The sequence below is a fragment of the Coregonus clupeaformis genome, chromosome 31, assembly GCF_020615455.1.
Source record: "Coregonus clupeaformis isolate EN_2021a chromosome 31, ASM2061545v1, whole genome shotgun sequence".
In the NCBI taxonomy this organism is placed as follows: Eukaryota; Metazoa; Chordata; class Actinopteri; order Salmoniformes; family Salmonidae; genus Coregonus; species Coregonus clupeaformis.
This window is the reverse complement of record NC_059222.1, coordinates 35812946-35832978: the sequence shown is the minus strand read 5'-3', so window position 1 is coordinate 35832978 and position 20033 is coordinate 35812946. Positions and strand designations below refer to the sequence as shown.

General features: G+C 45.6%; 1 protein-coding gene across 2 annotated transcripts in view; it reads left to right on the top strand.

Moving 5' to 3' along the window:
• Positions 1-20033, top strand: part of LOC121547092 (slit homolog 1 protein-like) — a 238691-nt gene that overhangs the window by 140778 nt on the left and 77880 nt on the right. For both annotated transcript variants that reach the window (XM_045209881.1, XM_045209880.1), the window contains exons 10-13: positions 9165-9236; positions 17389-17460; positions 17562-17633; positions 17864-18007. In XM_045209881.1, coding sequence (XP_045065816.1) covers positions 9165-9236; positions 17389-17460; positions 17562-17633; positions 17864-18007 — 360 coding nt within the window. The remainder of the gene's footprint in view (positions 1-9164; positions 9237-17388; positions 17461-17561; positions 17634-17863; positions 18008-20033) is intronic.

Below are 20033 nucleotides of genomic sequence, written 5' to 3'. Positions count from 1 at the left end.
TAGGACATCACATAATGAGAGGTTTTGGTAAAAATTATAAACACTGTGAGCAATACAGTTGTTTGTGAAAATGTCTCGGTTGTTTCCTGTTGGCTACAACAGGAAACAATCTATTTCTGTCTCATAGTGCAGATGCCTTTGTTATATAGCCAGAAGAGTAGACTCCGCTGTGTGTATGTCTCTCTGTCTGAATAGCTGACCGCACTATGTCTTTAACCTTAATGAAAACCATGCCCATAGCCTAATGAATACAATTAGAACTATTGATTATATTTATACACACAGAGACAGACACCTGATTAATGGGTTGACAGGCGTTGATTCTCCATGTCAAGGCTACTTGTTTCTCTTTGCTTGGTTGATTGGAAAAGGAGGGATGTAGAGATAGAGAGGTAAGGATGGAGGAAGGGAGGGAGGGAGGGAGGGATGGAGGCCACAGGCCTGGTCTGGAGGACAGAGGAATCAATGCCTGTGTGTGTGTGTGTGTGTGTGTGTGTGTGTGTGTGTGTGTGTGTGTGTGTGTGTGTGTGTGTGTGTGTGTGTGTGTGTGTGTGTGTGTGTGTGTGTGTGTGTGTGTGTGTGTGTGTGTGTGTGTGTGTGTGTGTGTGTGTGTGTGTGTGTGTGTGTGTGCGTGTGCGTGTGCGTGTGCTTGCGTGTGCGTGTGCGTGTCTGTGTGTTTACGTGTGTGTGTGTGTGTGTTTGCGTGCATGTGCTTGCGTGTGTGTGCGTGAGTGTGTCCTGACCCTGATTGATTCCTCTGTACTCCTCTAAGCTCACATGTCTGTCTCCTGAGGTCTTTGTCACGGTGGAGACTCAGTCATTTGATGTATTGATCTGAGAAGGGGGATTGAGAGACTAATTAATGCTGTCTGGAAGGCTTGTGTCCCACACTGACATACCCCGACACACACTCAAACACACACTCAGACATACTCCTATATTTAAAAAAAAACTTGCATACACTTAAAGGAAAGGTTCACCCATTTTGAATATATTGTTTTTGTGCATCTCTGAGTAATGTTCTATCGATTCCCTGGGTCATTTCATGTTTTCATGTGTATCTGAGTTATTGGCGTTCAAGTTGGCCGAAATCCGGCCGTTATTGCATAGCACTGTGATTAGGTCACTCTGACTACACTGGAAGTTAATAGGAATACGACTTTTAGATCACGAAAACGTCTATCATACATGTCAGATTTCAATACTGGCCGAAATCATAACTCTGGAAAATGTATTCTCTCAAATGAGCCATTGATCATGTTTTTGCCATATTCCTACCTCGAGAAATGTCCAATTTAACGGAGGGTCTAGCACATTTGTCCTATTTGTCTGCCTCTTTAGTCCAGCATTGGTGGACTAAAGTGGTGCCAGAGATATTATAGAAATACCACCCAGCAGACTGTCTACCAATCGCGGTTGCTAAACTAATTGTCACGCAATCCCTTCTCAAAGTCAGTGTATATGTCGAGAAACTTGCCTATTTTCCTCGAAGGTATGTAATGTCACGATTCCAAAGCTATTAGATACTACAGATAGCAAGTTAATTATCTCACATCTCGGAAAATATTTGTAATGTTGTACTTCTTGTTGATGAAATTCGTGCTAATGTTGGGTTTTTGAGCTAGCGACCAATAGACTCCATTTCACTCCTTGAAGGAGAGAGCTCATCATCCCAGAATCGCCCAGAATGCACCACCCGGCCCATTGTACATCTGCAAATGTTAGACTCCACTCTCTGAGGCACATCGATCTGCAAGTTGAACATGGTGAGATTGTAGACTCCTAAAATGATTGTGCAGTTTGTTTAGGCGATTTTAAAACTAATTAGCTAGGTTACAAGTGTCTTCGTTGACATTTTCAACCTCTCCCTGACCGAGTCTGTAATACCTACATGTTTCAAGCAGACCACCATAGTCCCTGTGCCCAAGAACGCCAAGGTAACCTGCCTAAATGACTACCGCCCCATAGCACTCACATCTGTAGCCATGAAGTGCTTTGAAAGGCTGGTCATGGCTCACAACACCATCATCCCAGAAACTCTAGACCCACTACAATTAGCATACCGCCCCAACATATCCACAGATGACGCAATCTCTATTGCACTCCACACTGCCCTTTCCCACCTGGACAAGAGGAACATCTACGTGAGAATGCTGTTCGTTGACTACAGCTCAGCGTTCAACACAATAGTGCCCTAAAAAGCTCATCACTAAGCTAAGGACCCTGGGACTAACCACTTCCCTCTGCAACTGGATCCTGGACTTCCTGAAGAGCCGACCCCAGGTTGTAAGATTAGGCAACAACACATCTGCTACGCTGATCCTCAACACAGAGGCCCCTCAGGGGTGTGTGCTCAGTCTCCTCCTGTACTCCCTGTTCACCCATCACTATGTGGCCACACACGACTCCAACACTATCATTAAATTTGCCGACGCCACAACGGTGGTAGGCCTGATCGCCGACAACGATCAGACAGCCTATAGGGAGGAGGTCAGAGACCTGGCAGTGTGGTGCCATGACATTAACCTCTCCCTCAACGTGAGGAAGACAAAGGAGCTGAACGTGGACTACAGGAAAAGGAGGGCCAAGCACGCCCCATTCCCATCGACAGGGCTTTAGTGGAGCGGGTTGAAAGATTCAAGTTCATTGGTGTCCACCTCACTAACAAACTATCATGGTCCAAACACACCAAGACAGTCGTGAAGAGGGCAAGACAACGCATATTCCTCCTCAGGACACTGAAAAGATTTGGCATGGGTCCTCAGATCCTCAAAAACCCCCGCATATTGACTCAGTACCCCCTGTATATAGTCTAGTTATTGTTATTTTATTGTGTAACTTTTTTTGTGTTTATTTACTATTAATTTTTATTGCAAATATTTTCTTAATTATCCTCCTAAGGATCGGACCCTTTTTAAAAAAAATGTTCGCCTAAAATGATATACCCAAATCTAACTGCCTGTAGCTCAGGACCTGAAGCAAGGATATGCATATTCTTGATACCATTTGAAAGGAAACACTTTGAAGTTTATGGAAATGTGAAATTAATGTAGGAGAATATTAGATTAACACATTAGATCTGGTAAAAGATAATACAAACACAAAAACATGCGTTTTCTATTATTGTGTGTGTGCAAAGTTTGAGATTGTGTCACGCTCTGGTTCCGGGACTTGGTATTTTAGCCAGAGTGTGTTAAGTTTAGTTGTGTTTGGGTTGGTTGGGTGGTTATTGGTTGTTTCTGTGTTTGGTTGAGTGACTCCCAATCAGTGGTAACGAGTGTCAGCTGTCGGCTCGTTATCTCTGATTGGGAGCCATATTTAAACTGTCATTCTTCACCTTGGGGTTGTGGGTTTTTGTTCTATGTTCAGTCGGTGTACTAAGGACTTCACGGATCGTGTTTTGTTTTGTCGTGTTTCTACATTAAAGTCATCATGTTCACTCCCAACGCTGCGCTTTGGTCGTATTTCATAGGCGATCGTGACAGAAAAACCCACCACAACGAGACCAAGCAGCATTTCCAGGAGTTGGATGACGAGTGGTGGAGACCGAAGAGCGAAGGTTGGGCAAGGACGATAGAGGCCTGGTCCACGGGGAGGAGAGACCCCCAGAAAATTTTTAGGGGGGGGCTCACGACGTCGGGGCAGCAGGAGTACGGGATTGAGGAGTGCAGAAGGTTGGCAGAGGAGGCCGCCAGGTTAAGGGGGCCACTGGTCACGAAGGGGAAGGAAGGTGTGGAGGCAGGGCGAAAGGTACTGGGGTGTGTTACCAGTCCGGTCCGGCCCGTTCCTGATCCCCGTGGAGGGCCAGGGGTGTGTGTCCCCAGTGCGGTCCTGTCTGTTCCTGTTCCTCGCATGGAGCCTGTGGTGCGCGTCGCCAGCCCGACTCGGCCTGTTCCTGCTCCCCGCACCAAGTCTGTGGTGCGTTTCGTCAGCCCTGTCCGGCCCGTGCCTGCTCCCCGCACCAAGCCAGCGGTGCGCGTCGCCAGCCCAGCCCGGCCTGTTCCTGCTCCCCGCACCAAGTCTGTGGTGCGTTTCGTCAGCCCTGTCCGGCCCGTGCCTGCTCCCCGCACCAAGCCTACGGGGTGCGTCGCCGGCCCAACCCGGCCTGTTCCTGCTACTCGCACCAGGCTAAGGGTGCGAGTCGTCAACCTGGGTCAGCTCGTTCCGGATACTCGCACCAAACCAAGGGGGCGAGTCGTCAACCGGGTTCAGCCTATTCCTGCTACGCGCACCAAGCCAGGGAGGCGAGTCGTCAGCCTGAGGAGGTCCGTTCCGGCTCCACGCACCAAGCCGAGGAGGCGAGTCGTCAGCCAGGTCCGGTCCGTTCCTGCCTCACGCGCCAAGCTAGGGGTGCGCGTCATCAGTACTGATCCAGCCAGCTGGTATGGATCGGACCGGGGCCATTACGGGGGGATTGATGTAGGGTGGTGGTCAAGCCCGGAGCCGGAGCCGCCTCCGAGGAGCAACACCCACCCAGCCCTCCCCTATTTGGGTTTTTGAGGCGCGGTCGCAGTCCGCGCCTTTAGGGGGGGGTACTGTCACGCTCTGGTTCCGGGACTTGGTATTTTAGCCAGAGTGTGTTAAGTTTTGTTGTGTTTGGGTTGGTTGGGTGGTTATTGGTTGTTTCTGTGTTTGGTTGAGTGACTCCCAATCAGTGGTAACGAGTGTCAGCTGTCGGCTCGTTATCTCTGATTGGGAGCCATATTTAAACTGTCATTGTTCACCTTGGGGTTGTGGGTTTTTGTTCTATGTTCAGTCGGTGTACTAAGGACTTCACGGATCGTGTTTTGTTTTGTCGTGTTTCTACATTAAAGTCATCATGTTCACTCCCAACGCTGCGCTTTGGTCGTATTTCATAGGCGATCGTGACAGATTGATCCAGTGAAGCATTGCAATACTGGACTATTTTGTATCAAGTCTGCCCAAATGTGCGGAATTGGTAAATTGATACATTTTCAAGTACATAACTATATAGAACATACAAAAATGATATGGTAATACAAAATGTAAGTTTACACACTCCCAGGAATGTCATGCATGATGGATCATTAGCTTATACACTAACTTTCACACATCTAGATGGCCGGGCGGGGTGGGTGTGGAGCCAGAGACATCAGGGTTTCAAACTGTAGAACCCAGTTCCTACATTTGAATAAAAAAATGGATTTTATTAAACAAAACTATGCTACATTTTTTCTCTGGGACCCTTAGGATGACAAATCAGAGCAAGATTACTGAATCTAAGTACATTATTTACCTTCAGAGGTGAATGTATCAAACCAGTTGCTGTGATAAGTTTTTTGTTGTTGTGCACTCTCCTCAAACAATAGCATGGTATTTTTTCACTGTAATAGCTACTGTAAATTGGACAGAGCAGTTATATTAACAAGAATTTAAGCTTTCTGCCGATATAAGACATGTCTATGTCCTGGAAAGTTTGCTGTTACTTACAACAGTAATGCGAATCACATTAGCGCACGTTAGCTCAACCATCCCGTATACGGGACACCGATCCCGTGGAGGTAAAAAAAAAACACTGTATTGTTGGTTGGCTTGTAAGTAAGCATTTCACGGTAAGGTTTACACCTGTTGTATTTGGCGCATGTGACAAATACATTTGATTTGATGTTATTTGTTATTATTGTGTGTAGCTACGTTTGCTAGCTAGCCAGCCAGACAGACCACAGAGAGATTTGATAGTCGACTTGAGCTGCAACAGATTTCCACAACGATTTTCCATGTTGCTGCAAACCTTATTATAACGACAAAATGAAATATTTGTTCACAAAAAATATTGTTCTCACATATTTGTGTTATTTAACACTGTAAACTAAAGGACTGAGTGGTTTTGGGTGGATTTTTCCTTTAATGCTCTCCTCAGAACTTCTTCACACTCTCCCGCAAGCACGTAGACACGCAGGCATGCATTCGCACACACACACACATGCACACACACACACACACACAAACACACACACACAAACACACACACACACACACACAGACACACACACACACAGAGATTGTTCACCAGACAGTGTTTTCTACAATAACCTGGGATCTCGTGATCCAGACCTGATGATAGAAGGAATTAAACATTGTAAAGTGGTGATCCCACTGGCTATAAGGTGAATGCACCAATTTGTAAGTTGCTCTGGATAAGAGCGTCTGCTAAATGACGTAAATGTAAATGTAAATGTAAACCAAAACACCCTGAGACCACATCGCTGTGACACAAACACACTGGACACACACACACATAGAACATGACTACCGCAGGAATCTGTGGTCTGGAATAACAGCTATCCTAAGAATGTCAATTATACAGCTCTATCCGTCCAAAGCTGGAGGCCCACAGCTTTGAACCAGAACCATTTACCTCCAATGAATGGACACAAAAACACACACACACACACACACACACACACACACACACACACACACACACACACAGACAGGCACACAAACAGGCACACAAACAGACACATACACACACACAGACAGACAGCATGAAAACATTAAAAGCATGTGGGATTTATCCTGTCCAGACCAATCACTCTGAAACAGACTACAGTCTAAAGCTGTCTGCTCTGCTTATCTAGCCAGGTTGGAGATTTAAAATCATATTTTATCAAACTAGACATCCTATCACAACATGCAGCTGGACATGTGAACAGGAGTGGCTTTGTTATTCTTAGTGTCTTGGAGAGTCTTGAACAGGAGTGACCTGTTGTTCTAGCCCTGTTCTTGAAATTACATACATGGGGCTCAGTTGCTATTTTAAAGATGTGGCTCTGAAAAACTGATGATACCCCTTTACGTGTGCTGAAATAAGGCTGAAAAAATGATAATAACCCTTGAAGTGTTCTGTATTAAGGCTGAAACACTGTGGTACTGGTGGGCCTCATTCCCATCAGGCCACCTCAGTTTGGTCCTAATACCCAAACTCCCCCTCCCTCTTCCCCTGCCCTCTCTCTAGACCCATTCATATTTACCAGCCCTAGCCCTATCCCAGGCCAATCCCACAGCCCCTGCCCTGGCCAGAACCACAACCAGAGCCCCATACCCCAGGTAAAGCCACAGCTCGAGCCACAGCTCCAGCAGAATGCAGCCCCAGCCTTGGCTGTTTATCTGTAGGTCAGTTCACAGCTTTTAAAACTGGCCTTAATGAGGCTCAGAGGAGGTTAGAGGACTGGATCAGAGCAGGGCTGGAGAGAGACAGCTGTCTGCATGCCCTGCCACACCACCACTCAACCACACACACACATGCACATGCTCAGACACACATGCACGCACACACTCATGCATGCACACACACACGCACACACACACACGCACGCACACACACACACACGCACACACACACACACACACACACACACACACACACACACACACACACACACACACACACACACACACACACACACACACACACACACACACTGGCAGCCGTGGACACACACACACACACACACACACACACACAGACACTGGCAGCCGTGTACACACACACACACACACACACACACCAACGCAACTAATAGGGTTCAGAGCCCTGTACTTACTGCCTCTCAAGGCCTGTTTCTCCTGAACATCTGAGACTGATTACAGTACGTCTGTGACTTTCAGTTTCCACCATTAGGAAATGTGTGTATGTGTGAGAGAGAGAGAGTGAGAGAGTTAGAAAAGAGAGCAGTGCCACACACACCTATGTGATGTCTGAAGACACTTCTATGATGTCTGTAGTCTCCAGCATTGCTCTGTCACATGTCCCTCCTTTCACACACCTGTGTACAGACAGATTGATGGACGTGTGGTTGACAGATTGACGGACGTGTGGTTGACAGATTGACGGAAGTGTGGTTGTGTCTGACTCTGAGTGCTTATATGACCCAGACAGGGCAGACAGTTCTCTGACCAGTCTTCATGTTCCACTGTGTTCCTCCATGTCTCTCCCTGTTCCTCCACTGTGTTCCTCCACGTCTCTCCCTGTTTCTCCGCTGTGGTCCTCCATGTTTCACCCTGTTCCTCCACTGTGTTCCTCCATGTCTTTCCCTGTTCCACTGTGTTCATCCATGTCTCTCCCTGTTCCACTGTGTTCCTCCATGTCTCTTCCTGTCCCTCTATGTTCCTCCATGTCTCTCCCTGTTCCACTGTGTTCCTCCATGTCTCTTCCTGTCCCTCTATGTTCCTCCATGTCTCTCCCTGTTCCTCTGTGTTCCTCCATGTCTCTCCCTGTTCCTCTATGTTCCTCCATGTCTCTCCTTGTTCCTCTATGTTCCTCCATGTCTCTCCCTGTTTCTCTCTCCTCCAGACTTGTTTATTGTTCTAGAGATGTTATAACATAACTTATGACTCACACACAGAACAGGAAGTGATCTTTATTAACGAACCAGGGGAGGCGAGGGGAGACACACACACACACAAACACACACACAAGGACACAGTTGCACGTGCACGCACACAGACACACACACTCACATTGTGGATGAAGGAAGTTGGCAGTATTGACCTGACCAATTACTATGGGTCTGTAATGATGTATGACTACTCTGCTTTGTTTCTATAGTGATCTCTGTTGGTTTACTACCTGGTGGTATCTATATCTCTCTTTCTCCATGTCTCCTTCTCTCTCAAATCTCTTTTCTCCATCTCTCCCTCTCTCCATCTCTCTGTATCCCTGTCTCCATATCTCTGTCTCCATCTCTCCCTCTGTCTGTCTCCATCTCTCCCTCTCTCTGTCTCCATCCTTCCCTCTCTCTGGCTCCTTCTCTCCTTCTGTCTGTCTCCATCTCTCCCTCTCTCCCTCCATCTATCCCTCTCTGTCTCCTTCTCTCCTTCTGTATGTCTCCTTCTCTCCCTCTCTCCCTCTCTCTGTCTCCCTCCCTCCCTCTCTCTGTCTCCATCTCACCCTCTCTCTGTCTCCATCTCTCATCTCTATTTTCTCCTTCTCTCTCTCTCTCTCTCTCTCTCTCTCTCTCTCTCTCTCTCTCTCTCTCTCTCTCTCTCTCTCTCTCTCTCTCTCTCTCTCTCTCTCTCTCTCTCTCTCTCTCTCTCTCTCTCTCTCTCTCTCTCTCTCTCTCTCTCTCTCTCCCTCTGTCTGTCTCTTTCTCTTCTTCTCTCCATCCCTCTCTTTCCTCCCCATCTCTGTCTCTCTCTAGTCGTCTGGAGCAGAATGGGATCAAGTCAGTTCCTCCCGGCGCCTTCTCTCCGTACAAGAAGCTGCGCAGGATGTAAGTATAAACTCTCTAGGGCTGAAGTACACTAAGTACACTTCCTCTAGGGCTGAAATACACTAAGTACACTTCCTCTAGGGCTGAAATACACTAAGTACACTTCCTCTAGGGCTGAAATACACTAAGTACACTTCCTCTAGGGCTGAAATACACTAAGTACACTTCCTCTAGGGCTGAAGTACACTAAGTACACTTCCTCTAGGGCTGAAGTACACTAAGTACACTTCCTCTAGGGCTGAAGTACACTAAGTACACTTCCTCTAGGGCTGAAAAATAGATGTATAGAAAGAACACTAGCTGTAGGGCTGAAGTATGGATGTAAGAATATAGTCTCTAGGGCTGAAGAACACATGTAAGTACACTAGCTGTAGGGCTGAGACATGCAAGTATATACTCTCAAGGGCTGAAGTACACTAACTACACTTCCTCTAACGCTGAAGAACAGATGTACTGTAAATACACCAGACTAATTTCACAACCCAACTTACTGCACCTAAAAAAAAGAACTGGTGATATGTTGACAATGTACTTTGTTGTCGGACCAGAGGGCACAGGGGTCCAATCAAAGCACAATTAGTAAATCTTACCTTCTCAGTTTCATGTCACAACCCAAACTGTTAGATTCAGACTAAGAGAAGGAAAATGTACAGGGGTGTCTGGCTGTAGAAGGCTACAGAAGGATACAAGCTGAAACCTCTCCACTGTAATAACACCTCTCATGTTTCAGTGCTGGGACTGTATTCTCAGCCTGCTTAGAGTGTCTGTCTGACTGAGTAGGCACACTATAAACTGTGGCAGAGATGATTATGGATATGATGATTATATGATATGATATTGGGGAAGGAGAGAGTGCTGGAATGAAGGGTTTTCTCATTCCCTGCTTCTCTCCCCCTTTCTGTCCTACTTACGGGGGGATTTGCAGTCCAGTAGTATCTCAGCCTCACCAACCACCCGCTAACCAGCCTACCCCTAAAATACAAGAGCTACTGGTCACAACTAGTGTGTGCTGGATTGAAGACTGAGGATTCCTCCTCCTCTCCTCCTCTCCACTCTGTCCTACCTACGGCAGTGATTTCCAGTCAAGTAGTACCTCAGACTCCAGTGCACCCACCAACCAGTCGCTAACCAAATTAGCCCTAAAATACATGGGCTACTGGTCACGGCTAACCACAGCCAAACACTATGTTAGACAGCAACCCCATGCCAACCTCGACATCTTTCACCCTCCCTCTCCATTCCTTACCCCTTGCACGCTACTCCTGCATTTCAGTCTGTTTGTTTTGACAATGCAAGTATATTGTCTGGATGATGAATAAAGCCTATAGCTTTAGCAAGACAGATCACTACAGATCAGTGGCGGCTGGTGCCGTTTAAGATGAGGGAGGACAAAACATATTTTTCACGAGCATGGCCTTATTCTATTACAGCATTTTAGATGACTTTCATTCATATTCCATTCACCCAGCTCAATGTAACATCAATAGGTTTAGGCTACTACATGATACTCCAATTTTCCCTATACCCATTATGAGGTTGCAACAACCTAGCCTATGATTGAAAGTTTACAATGTAGTTGCACAGGTCGAGAGAAATTTGAGTAATCAAGGTGAAAGACATTGACACATTCAAAACTGCCTTGCACAATCTTGCCTGCATCTAGCTGATCTAGGGCGTAAACATTAGTCCAACAGTTGCAAATGAGAGTTTCTATTGGACAAATTCAGGTATGTTTAACAAACGTTTTTCAACAGAATTGACGGAATGAATACACTCCTGATCACCACAAACACACAACTTTCATAGCAGCCACGTACACTACCAGGAAAAGGTTTGGACACACCTACTCAACCAGCTTCATGGGGTAGTCACATGGAATGCATTTCAATTAACAGGTGTGCCTTCTTAAACATAAAAAAAAAATCCTTGAGCCAATCAGTTGTGTTGTGACAAGGTAGGGGGGTATACAGAAGATAGCCGTATTTGGTAAAAGACCAAGTCCATATTATGGCAAGAACAGCTCAAATAAGCAAAGAGAAACAACAGTCCATCATTACTTTAAGACATGAAGGTCAGTCAATACGGAACATTTTTGCAGTCGCAAAAACCATCAAGCGCTATAATGAAACTGGCTCTCCTGAGGACCACCACAGGAAAGGAAGACCCAGAGTTATTTCTTCTGCAGAGGATATGTTCATAAGAGTTACCAGCCTCAGAAATTGCAGCCCAAATAAATGCTTCACAGAATTGAAGTAACAGACACATCTCAACATCAACTGTTCAGAGGAGACTGTGTGAATCAGGCCTCCATGGTCGAATTGTTGCAAAGAAACCACTACTAAAGGACACCAATAAGAAGAAGAGACTTACTTGGGCCAAGAAACACGAGCAATGGACATTAGACCGGTGGAAATCTGTCCTTTGGTCTGGAGTCCAAATTTGAGATTTTTGTTTCCAACCACCGTGTCTTTGTGAGACGCAGTGTGGGTGAACGAAAGATCTCCACATGTGTATTTCCCACCGTAAAACATAGAGGAGGAGGTGTTATGGTGTGGGGATGCTTTGCTGGTGACACTGTCTGTGATTTATTTAGAATCCAATGCACACTTAACCAGCATGGCCACCACAACATTCGGCAGTGATACGCTATCCCATCTGGTTTGGGTTTAGTGGGACTATAATTTTTTTTCAACAGGACATTGACCCAACACACCTCCAGGCTGTGTAAGGGCTATTTTACCAAGAAGGAGAGTGACGGAGTGCTGCATCAGATGAGCTGCCCTCCACAATCCACCGACCTCAACCCAATTGAGAATGTTTGGGATGAGTTGGACCGCAGAGTGAAGGAAAACCAGCCAACAAATGCTCAGCATATATGGGAGCTCCTTCAAGACTGTTGGAAAATAATTCCAGGTGAAGCTGGTAGAGAGAATGCCAAGAGTGTGCAAAGCTGTCATCAAGGCAAAGGGTGGCTATTTGAAGAATCTCAAATATAAAATATATTTTGTTTTGTTTAACACTTTTTTGGTTACTACATGATTCCATATGTGTTATTTCATAGTGTTGATGTCTTCACTATTATTCTACAATGTAGAAAATAGTAAAAATAAAGAAAAACCCTGGAATGAGTAGGTGTGTCCAAACCTTTGACTGGTACTGTACATACAGCATGATCCCTTTCATCATTGAATTACTTCTGCTATCTATGCGCTCTCCTCCTCTCACCTTTTCCCTTTGTTTTTGGACTTCAGTGCACAACACATCAGCTGTCTGTGACCAGGCTAAAATGTTAAAGCCAAACCTTCATATCATAATCGCTAACCGCTTTACACAGCCTACATCATTGTCACCATGTTAGCTAACGTCAAGTCAACATAGCTACTAGAACTAATGCATTAGTAAACCCATTACAATCATGCAGTACAATCATGGTCCCATGTAGCTCAGTTGGTAGAGCATGGTGCTTGCAATGCCAGGGTTGTGGGTTCGATTCCCACGGGGGGCCAGTATGAAAAAAAAATGTACGCACTCACTAACTGTAAGTCGCTCTGGATAAGAGCGTCTGCTAAATGAATAAAATGTACAAATGTACAGTTAGCAAGCAGTTACACTGGTGGGCCCTGGTGGCAATACATTAGTAAAAACCAAAAGCTTACCTTGACTTGGAAGAGTTTGGGTGTTGGATAGCCATAGCGAGCTAGCTAACATAGCACCCCCCTCGGTTTAAGCCGGGTGTTTGAGTAGGCTAAACTAGCTAGCTACATTCTCTAGCTGTGAAAGTGAAAAAAAATAATATATATAGCTAGCTCTCTCTTGCATCTCCTTCATTTTTGAAGAAATTAATTTGTTAAAATCTGTTCAACTATTGTCTTTCTCACTCTTTGAGTCAACTACTCACCACATTTTATGCACTGCAGTGCTAGCTAGCTGTATCTTATGCTTTCAGTACTAGATTATTTCTATGATCCTTTTATTGGGGGGACAACATGTCAGTTCATGCTGCAAGAGCTCAGATAAGTTGGAGGACGTCCTCCGGAAGTTGTCATAATTACTGTGTAAGTCTATGGAAGGGGGTAAGAACCATATGTTTTGCATTGAAGTCAATGTACCCAGAGGAGGACGGAAACTAGCTGACTTCCAGCTACACCATGGTGCCACCGAGAGAGTGGTGTTGAAGCTACTGTAGACCTTCATTGCAAAACAGTGTGTTTTAATCAATTATTTGGTGATGTGAATATATTGAGTATAGTTTTATTTTAAAAGGATAACTTTCCCCTGGAACATGACAGGAGTGTCTGAGATCAGATGCTGTAACCTCCTCCCAATCCAGAGCTCTATTTTCCAGGAAACATCAGGCTTTTGCACTAGACACTTATTTAGCACTTAGTTTAACATTAGCCTCAAATGGGATCATTTCATATCTTATAGACCACACAACGACTTCCCTTTGAAGACATGTAGTTGACTGGAGTTCACTGCACACTCCATTAACACACACACACACACACACACACACACACACACACACACACACACACACACACACACACACACACACACACACACACACACACTCTGTGGCCAGAGGTCTGTGGATACTATTAACAACAGGCATTTACAGAAACAGCCTGTTCCATATGGACCCCAGCCCTGCACCCCATTAATACACCACACACACCACACTATTCTAGGTTTTGATTGGCTAGCAGTGTCGTCAACCCACTTCTGTCCGAATATCATTGGCTGCTTTAGGAAGTTCTAGAATGGAAACTTGAATAATAAGTTATGGTACAGTAAGGACTTAGTTGAGTCCTAGCGGTTAGGGGTTAGAGTTACAATATGACGCCGGAGGGGATGGCTCCCGTTTTATGGACTCTTAACCAACCATGCTATTTTGTGTGTTTTTTCGCATTGTTTGTAACATATTTTGTACATAATGTTGCTGCTACTGTCTATTATGACCGAAAAGAGCTTCTGGACATCAGAACATCGATTACGCACCTTGAACTGGACTAACAATTTTTCTTTAATGAGTCGGACGAGAGACATTTGCTCCAGACACCCGACAGGGCCCTCCACCCCGTCATTTGTAGTAGAAAGAAAAGGAGATATCGCGGAAGGAGATCGGGGTGCTTGGTAAGGAGCCGGCGACGAAGGGCTAATCTGCCTTTGCCATCGATACCATTGGTCAACTTACAATCGATAATAAAGTGGACGAACTACAGACACGTATATCCTATCAACGGGACATTAAAAACTGTCATATATTTTGTTTCACTAAGTCGTGGCTGAACGAAGACATGAATAACATACACCTGGCGGGTTATACACTGAATCGGCAACATAGAACAGCAGCCTCCGGGTCAGACAAGGGGTGGCGGTCTATGTATATTTGTAAACAACAGCTGGTGCACGATATCTAAGGAAGTCTCAAGGTTTTGCTCGCCTGAGGTAGAGTATCTCATGATAAGCTGTAGACCACACTATCTACCAAGAGAGTTTTCATCTATATTCTTTGTAGCTGTCTATTTACCACCACAAACCGATGCTGGCACTAAGACCGCACTCAATGAACTATATACGGCCATAAGAAAACAGGAAAACGCTCATCCAGAGTTGGCACTCCTAGTGGCCGGGGACTTTAATGCAGGGAAACTTAAATCCGTTTTTACCTCATTTCTACCAGCATGTTAATGTGCAACCAGAGGGGGGAAAAACCCTAGACCACCTTTACTCTACATACAGAGACGCGTACAAAGCTCTCCCTCGCCTTAATTTGGACAAATCTGACCATAATTATATCCTCCTGATTCCTGCTTACAAGCAAAAACTAAAGCAGGAAGCACCAGTGACTCGGTCAATAAAAAAGTGGTCAGATGAAGCAGATGCTAAGCTACAGAATAGAATATGTTCCGGGATTCTTCCGATGGCATTGAGGAGTACACCACATCAGTCACTGGCTTCATCAATAAGTGCATCGACGACGTCGTCCCCACAGTGACTGTACATACATACCCCAACCAGAAGCCATGGATTACAGGCAACATCCGCACCGAGCTAAAGGGTAGAGCTGCCGCTTTCAAGGAGCGGGACTCTAACCCAGAAGCTTATAAGAAATCCCACTATGCCCTCAGACGAACCATCAAACAGGCAAAGCGTCAATACAGGACTAATATCGAATTGTACTGCACTGGCTCTGACACTCGTCGGATGTGGCATGGCTTGCAAACTATTACAGACTACAAAGGGAAGCACAGCCGCAAGCTGCCCTGTGACACGAGCCTGCCAGACGACCTAAATTACTACTATGCTTGCTTCGAGGCAAGTAACACTGAAATGTGCATGAGAGCATCAGCTGTTCCGGACGACTGTGTGATCACGCTCTCCGTAGCCGATGTGAATAAGACCTTTAAACAGGTCAACATTCACAATGACGCAGGGCCAGACGGATTACCAGGACGTGTACTCCGAGCATGCGCTGACCAACTGGCAAGTGTCTTCACTGACATTTTCAACCGCTCCCTGTCTGAGTCTATAATACCAACATGTTTCAAGCAGACCACCATAGTCCCTGTGCCCAAGAACACTAAGGTAACCTGCTTAAATGACTACCGACCCATAGTGCACATGTCTGTAGCCATGAAGTGCTTTGAAATGCTGGTCATGGCTCACATCAACACCATTATCCCAGAAACCCTAGACCCACTCCAATTTGCATACTGCCCCAACAGATCCACAGATGATGCAATCTCTATTGCGCTCCACACTGCCCTTTCACACCTGGACAAAAGGAACACCTTCGTGAGAATGTTATTCATTGACAACAGCTCAACGTTCAACACCATGGTGCCCTCAAAGCTCATCACTAAGCTAAGGACCCTGGGACTTAACACCTCCCTCTGCAACTGGATCCTGGACTTCCTGATGGGCCGCCTCCAGGTGGTAAGGGTAGGTAACAACACATCTGCCACGCTGCTCCTCAACACAGGGGCCCCTCAGGGGTGCGTGCTCAGTCACCTTCTGTACTCCCTGTTCACTCATGACTGCATGGCCAGGCACAACTCCAACACCATCATTAAGTTTGCAGATGACACAACAGTGGTCACTGACAACGATGAGACAGCCTATAGGGAGGAGTGGACTACAGGAAAAAGAAGAGGACCAAGCATGCCCCCGTTCTCATCGACAGGGCTGTAGTGGAGCAGGTTTTGAGCTTCAAGTTCCTTGGTGTCCACATCACCAACAAACTATCATGGTCCAAGCACACCAAGACAGTTGTGAAGAGGGCATAACAAAACCTATTCCCCCTAAGGAGACTGAAAAGATTTGGCATAGGTCCTCAGATCCTCAAAAGGTTCTACAGCTGCACCATCGAGAGCATCCTGACTGGTTGCATCACTGCCTAGTATGGTAACTGCTCGGCCTCCGACCGCAAGGCACTACAGAGGGTAGTGCGTACGGCCCAGTACGTCACTGAGGCCAAGCTTCCTGCCATCCAGGACCTCTATACCAGGCGGTGTCAGAGGAAGGCCCTAAAAATGGTCAGACTCCAGCCACCCTAGTCATAGACTGTTCTCTCTGCTACCGCATGGCAAGCAGTACTGGAGCGCCAAGTCTAGGTAAAAGAGGCTTCTAAACAGCTTCTACCCCCAAGCCATAAGACTCCTGAACATATTATTACATATTAGTCATTTAACTAATAAAATGGCTATCCAGACTATTTGTACACTGCTGCTACTCTCTGTTGATTATCTATGCATAGTCCGTTTAATAACTCTACCTACATGTACATATTACCCCAATTACCTCGACTAACCGATGCCCCCGCACATTGACTTTGTACCGGTACCCCCTGTATTTAAACTCGCTATTGTTATTTTTACTGCTGCTCTTTAATTATTTGTTACTTTTATTTCGTATTAGTTTATATTGTATTTTTTTTAGTGATTTCTTTTGGTATTCTTTCTTAAAACTGCATTGTTGGTTAAGGGCTTGTAAGTAAGCATTTCACTGTAAGGTCTACACCTGTTGTATTCGGCGCATGTGACAAATACAATTTGATTTGATTTGATTTGACAGTTGGGCCTGGCTGAAGACCTCCCACATTGAATTCCTCTTTAACTGTCCACCCCCCCCCCCTCTATCCATCCAGAGACCTGAGTAATAACCAGATAGCAGAAATAGCTCCTGATGCCTTCCAGGGCCTGAGATCCCTCAACTCACTGTGAGTCACTGTTACCATTGATGGATAAGTGAATTGATGATTTATTGTTGATTGATTGAGTCACTGCTTAATTAATTCCTTAATCAATTGATCTTTTCCAGAGTCCTGTATGGGAATAAGATTACAGAGCTTCCCAAAGGAGTGTTTGACGGACTATATGCCCTGCAACTACTGTACGTGCACAGTGGCTACTCCTTGATAACATTCAGCTAACATTGATGATTGTAAGTAACATATTTCCCTTATCTATTTTTTAAACTCTCTTTCTCCCCCTCTCTCTCTCTCTCTCTCTCTCTCTCTCTCTCTCTCTCTCTCTCTCTCTCTCTCTCTCTCTCTCTCTCTCTCTCTCTCTCTCTCTCTCTCTCTCTCTCTCTCTCTCTCTCTCTCTACTTTCCTTTCCCAGGTTGTTGAATGCCAATAAGATCCACTGTGTTCGGGCCAATGCCTTCACAGACCTGCAGAACCTCTCTCTACTGTCTCTGTATGACAACAAGATACAGACTGTGGCCAAGGGCACCTTCGCTTCTCTCAGAGCTATACAGACACTGTGAGTTACACACACACACACACACACACACACACACACACACACACACACACACACACACCCACACACACACACACACATGCACACAAACACACACACACGTGTGCACACACTCACAATCATGCACACACAAATGTGAACACACACACGCACACAAACACAAACACAGACACACACACCCTCAGGTAATTCATAATCAAGCCAATACACCCTCCAACCAAGCATATGCCAGTGCTGCCTCAATTATCAAACACAGTTATCAATGCTGACAGCAAACTGCAGTAGGGTTTTGACTGATTGACTTGAGCAGTTTATATTTGGCAAGGACAATTGTGTTACCTCCTGAGTGGCGCAGTGTTCTAAGGCACTGCATTGCAGTGCTAGCTGTGCCACTAGAGATCCTGGTTCGAATCCAGGCTCTGTTGTAGCCGGCCGTGACCGGGAGACCCATGAGGCGGCGCACAATTGGTAGGGGAGCAAATGGCCGGCAGGGATGTAGCTCAGTTGGTAGAGCATGGCGTTTGCAACGCCAGGGTTGTGGGTTCGATTCCCATGGGGGGACAGTATAAAAAAATTAAATAATGTATGCATTCACTAACTGTAAGTTGCTTTAGATAAGAGCGTCTGCTAAATGACTAAAATGTAAACATTTGTTATATTGTATAACACATACAAACAAGTATATTCAGACACACATGCACACACACACCTGTGAAGTTGATTGATAATGTTGTCCCTTGGCTCACCTGACAACAGTTCTCACCCAGAGCCCCATAGACAACAGGGTGGACGGTTCACACACACGAGCGTACACACACACACACAAACACCGGGGTCTGAGTTCCAGTCTATAACTAGCCTCTTGTTTAACCTGGATTATGAGAAAAAAAGTGTAAATATCCACTACTCTGTCCCTGCTATTTATACTGCCCACCCTAGGCCTTGTTGACCACCACATAGATCCCATTAGCTACATACCCTTGATGACCACCACATACAGAGCATTCGGAAAGTATTTAGACCCCTTGACTTTTTCCACATTTTGTTAAGTTACAACCTTATTCTAAAATTGATTAAATCGTTTTTTTTCCCCCTCATCAATCTACACACAATAACCCATAATGACAAAGCAAAAACTGGTTTTTAGACATTTTAGCAAATGTAAAAAAAATAATATATATATATATATATATATATATATATATATATATATATATATATATAACATTTACATAAGTATTCAGACCCTTTACTCAGCACTTTGTTGAAGCACCTTTGGCAGCGATTACATCCTTGAGTCTTCTTGGGTATGATGCTACAAGCTTGGCACACCTGTATTTGTGGAGTTTATCCCATTCTTCTCTGCAGATCCTCTCAAGCTATGTCTGGTTGGATGGGGAGTGTCGCTGCACAGCTATTTTCAGGTCTCTCCAGAGATGTTCGATCGGGTTCAAGTCCGGGCTCTGGCTGGGCCACTCAAGGACATTCAGATACTTGTCCCAAAGCCATTCCTCCGTTGTCTTGGCTGTGTTCTTAGGGTCGTAGTCCTGTTGGAAGGTGAACCTTCGCCCCAGTCTGAGGTCCTGAGTGCTCTGGAGCAGGTTTTCATCAAGGATCTCTCTTTACTTTGCTCCGTTCATCTTTCCCTCGATCCTGACTAGTCTCCCAGTCATTGCCGCTGAAAAACATCCCCACAGCATGACGCTGCCACCACCATGCTTCACCGTAGGGATGGTGCCAGGTTTCCTCCAGACGGGACACTTGGCATTCAAGCCAAAGAGTTCAATCTTGGTTTAATTAGACCAGAGAATCTTGTTTCTCATGGTCTGAGAGACTTTAGGTGCCTTTTGGGAAACTCTAAGTGGGCTGTCATGTGCCTTTTACTGAGGAGTGGCTTCCATCTGGCCACTCTACCATAAAGGCCTAATTGGTGGAGTGCTGCAGAGATGGTTGTTCTTCTGGAAGGTTCTCCCATCTCCACAGAGGAACTCTGGAGCTCTGTCCATCGGGTTCTTGGTCACCTCCC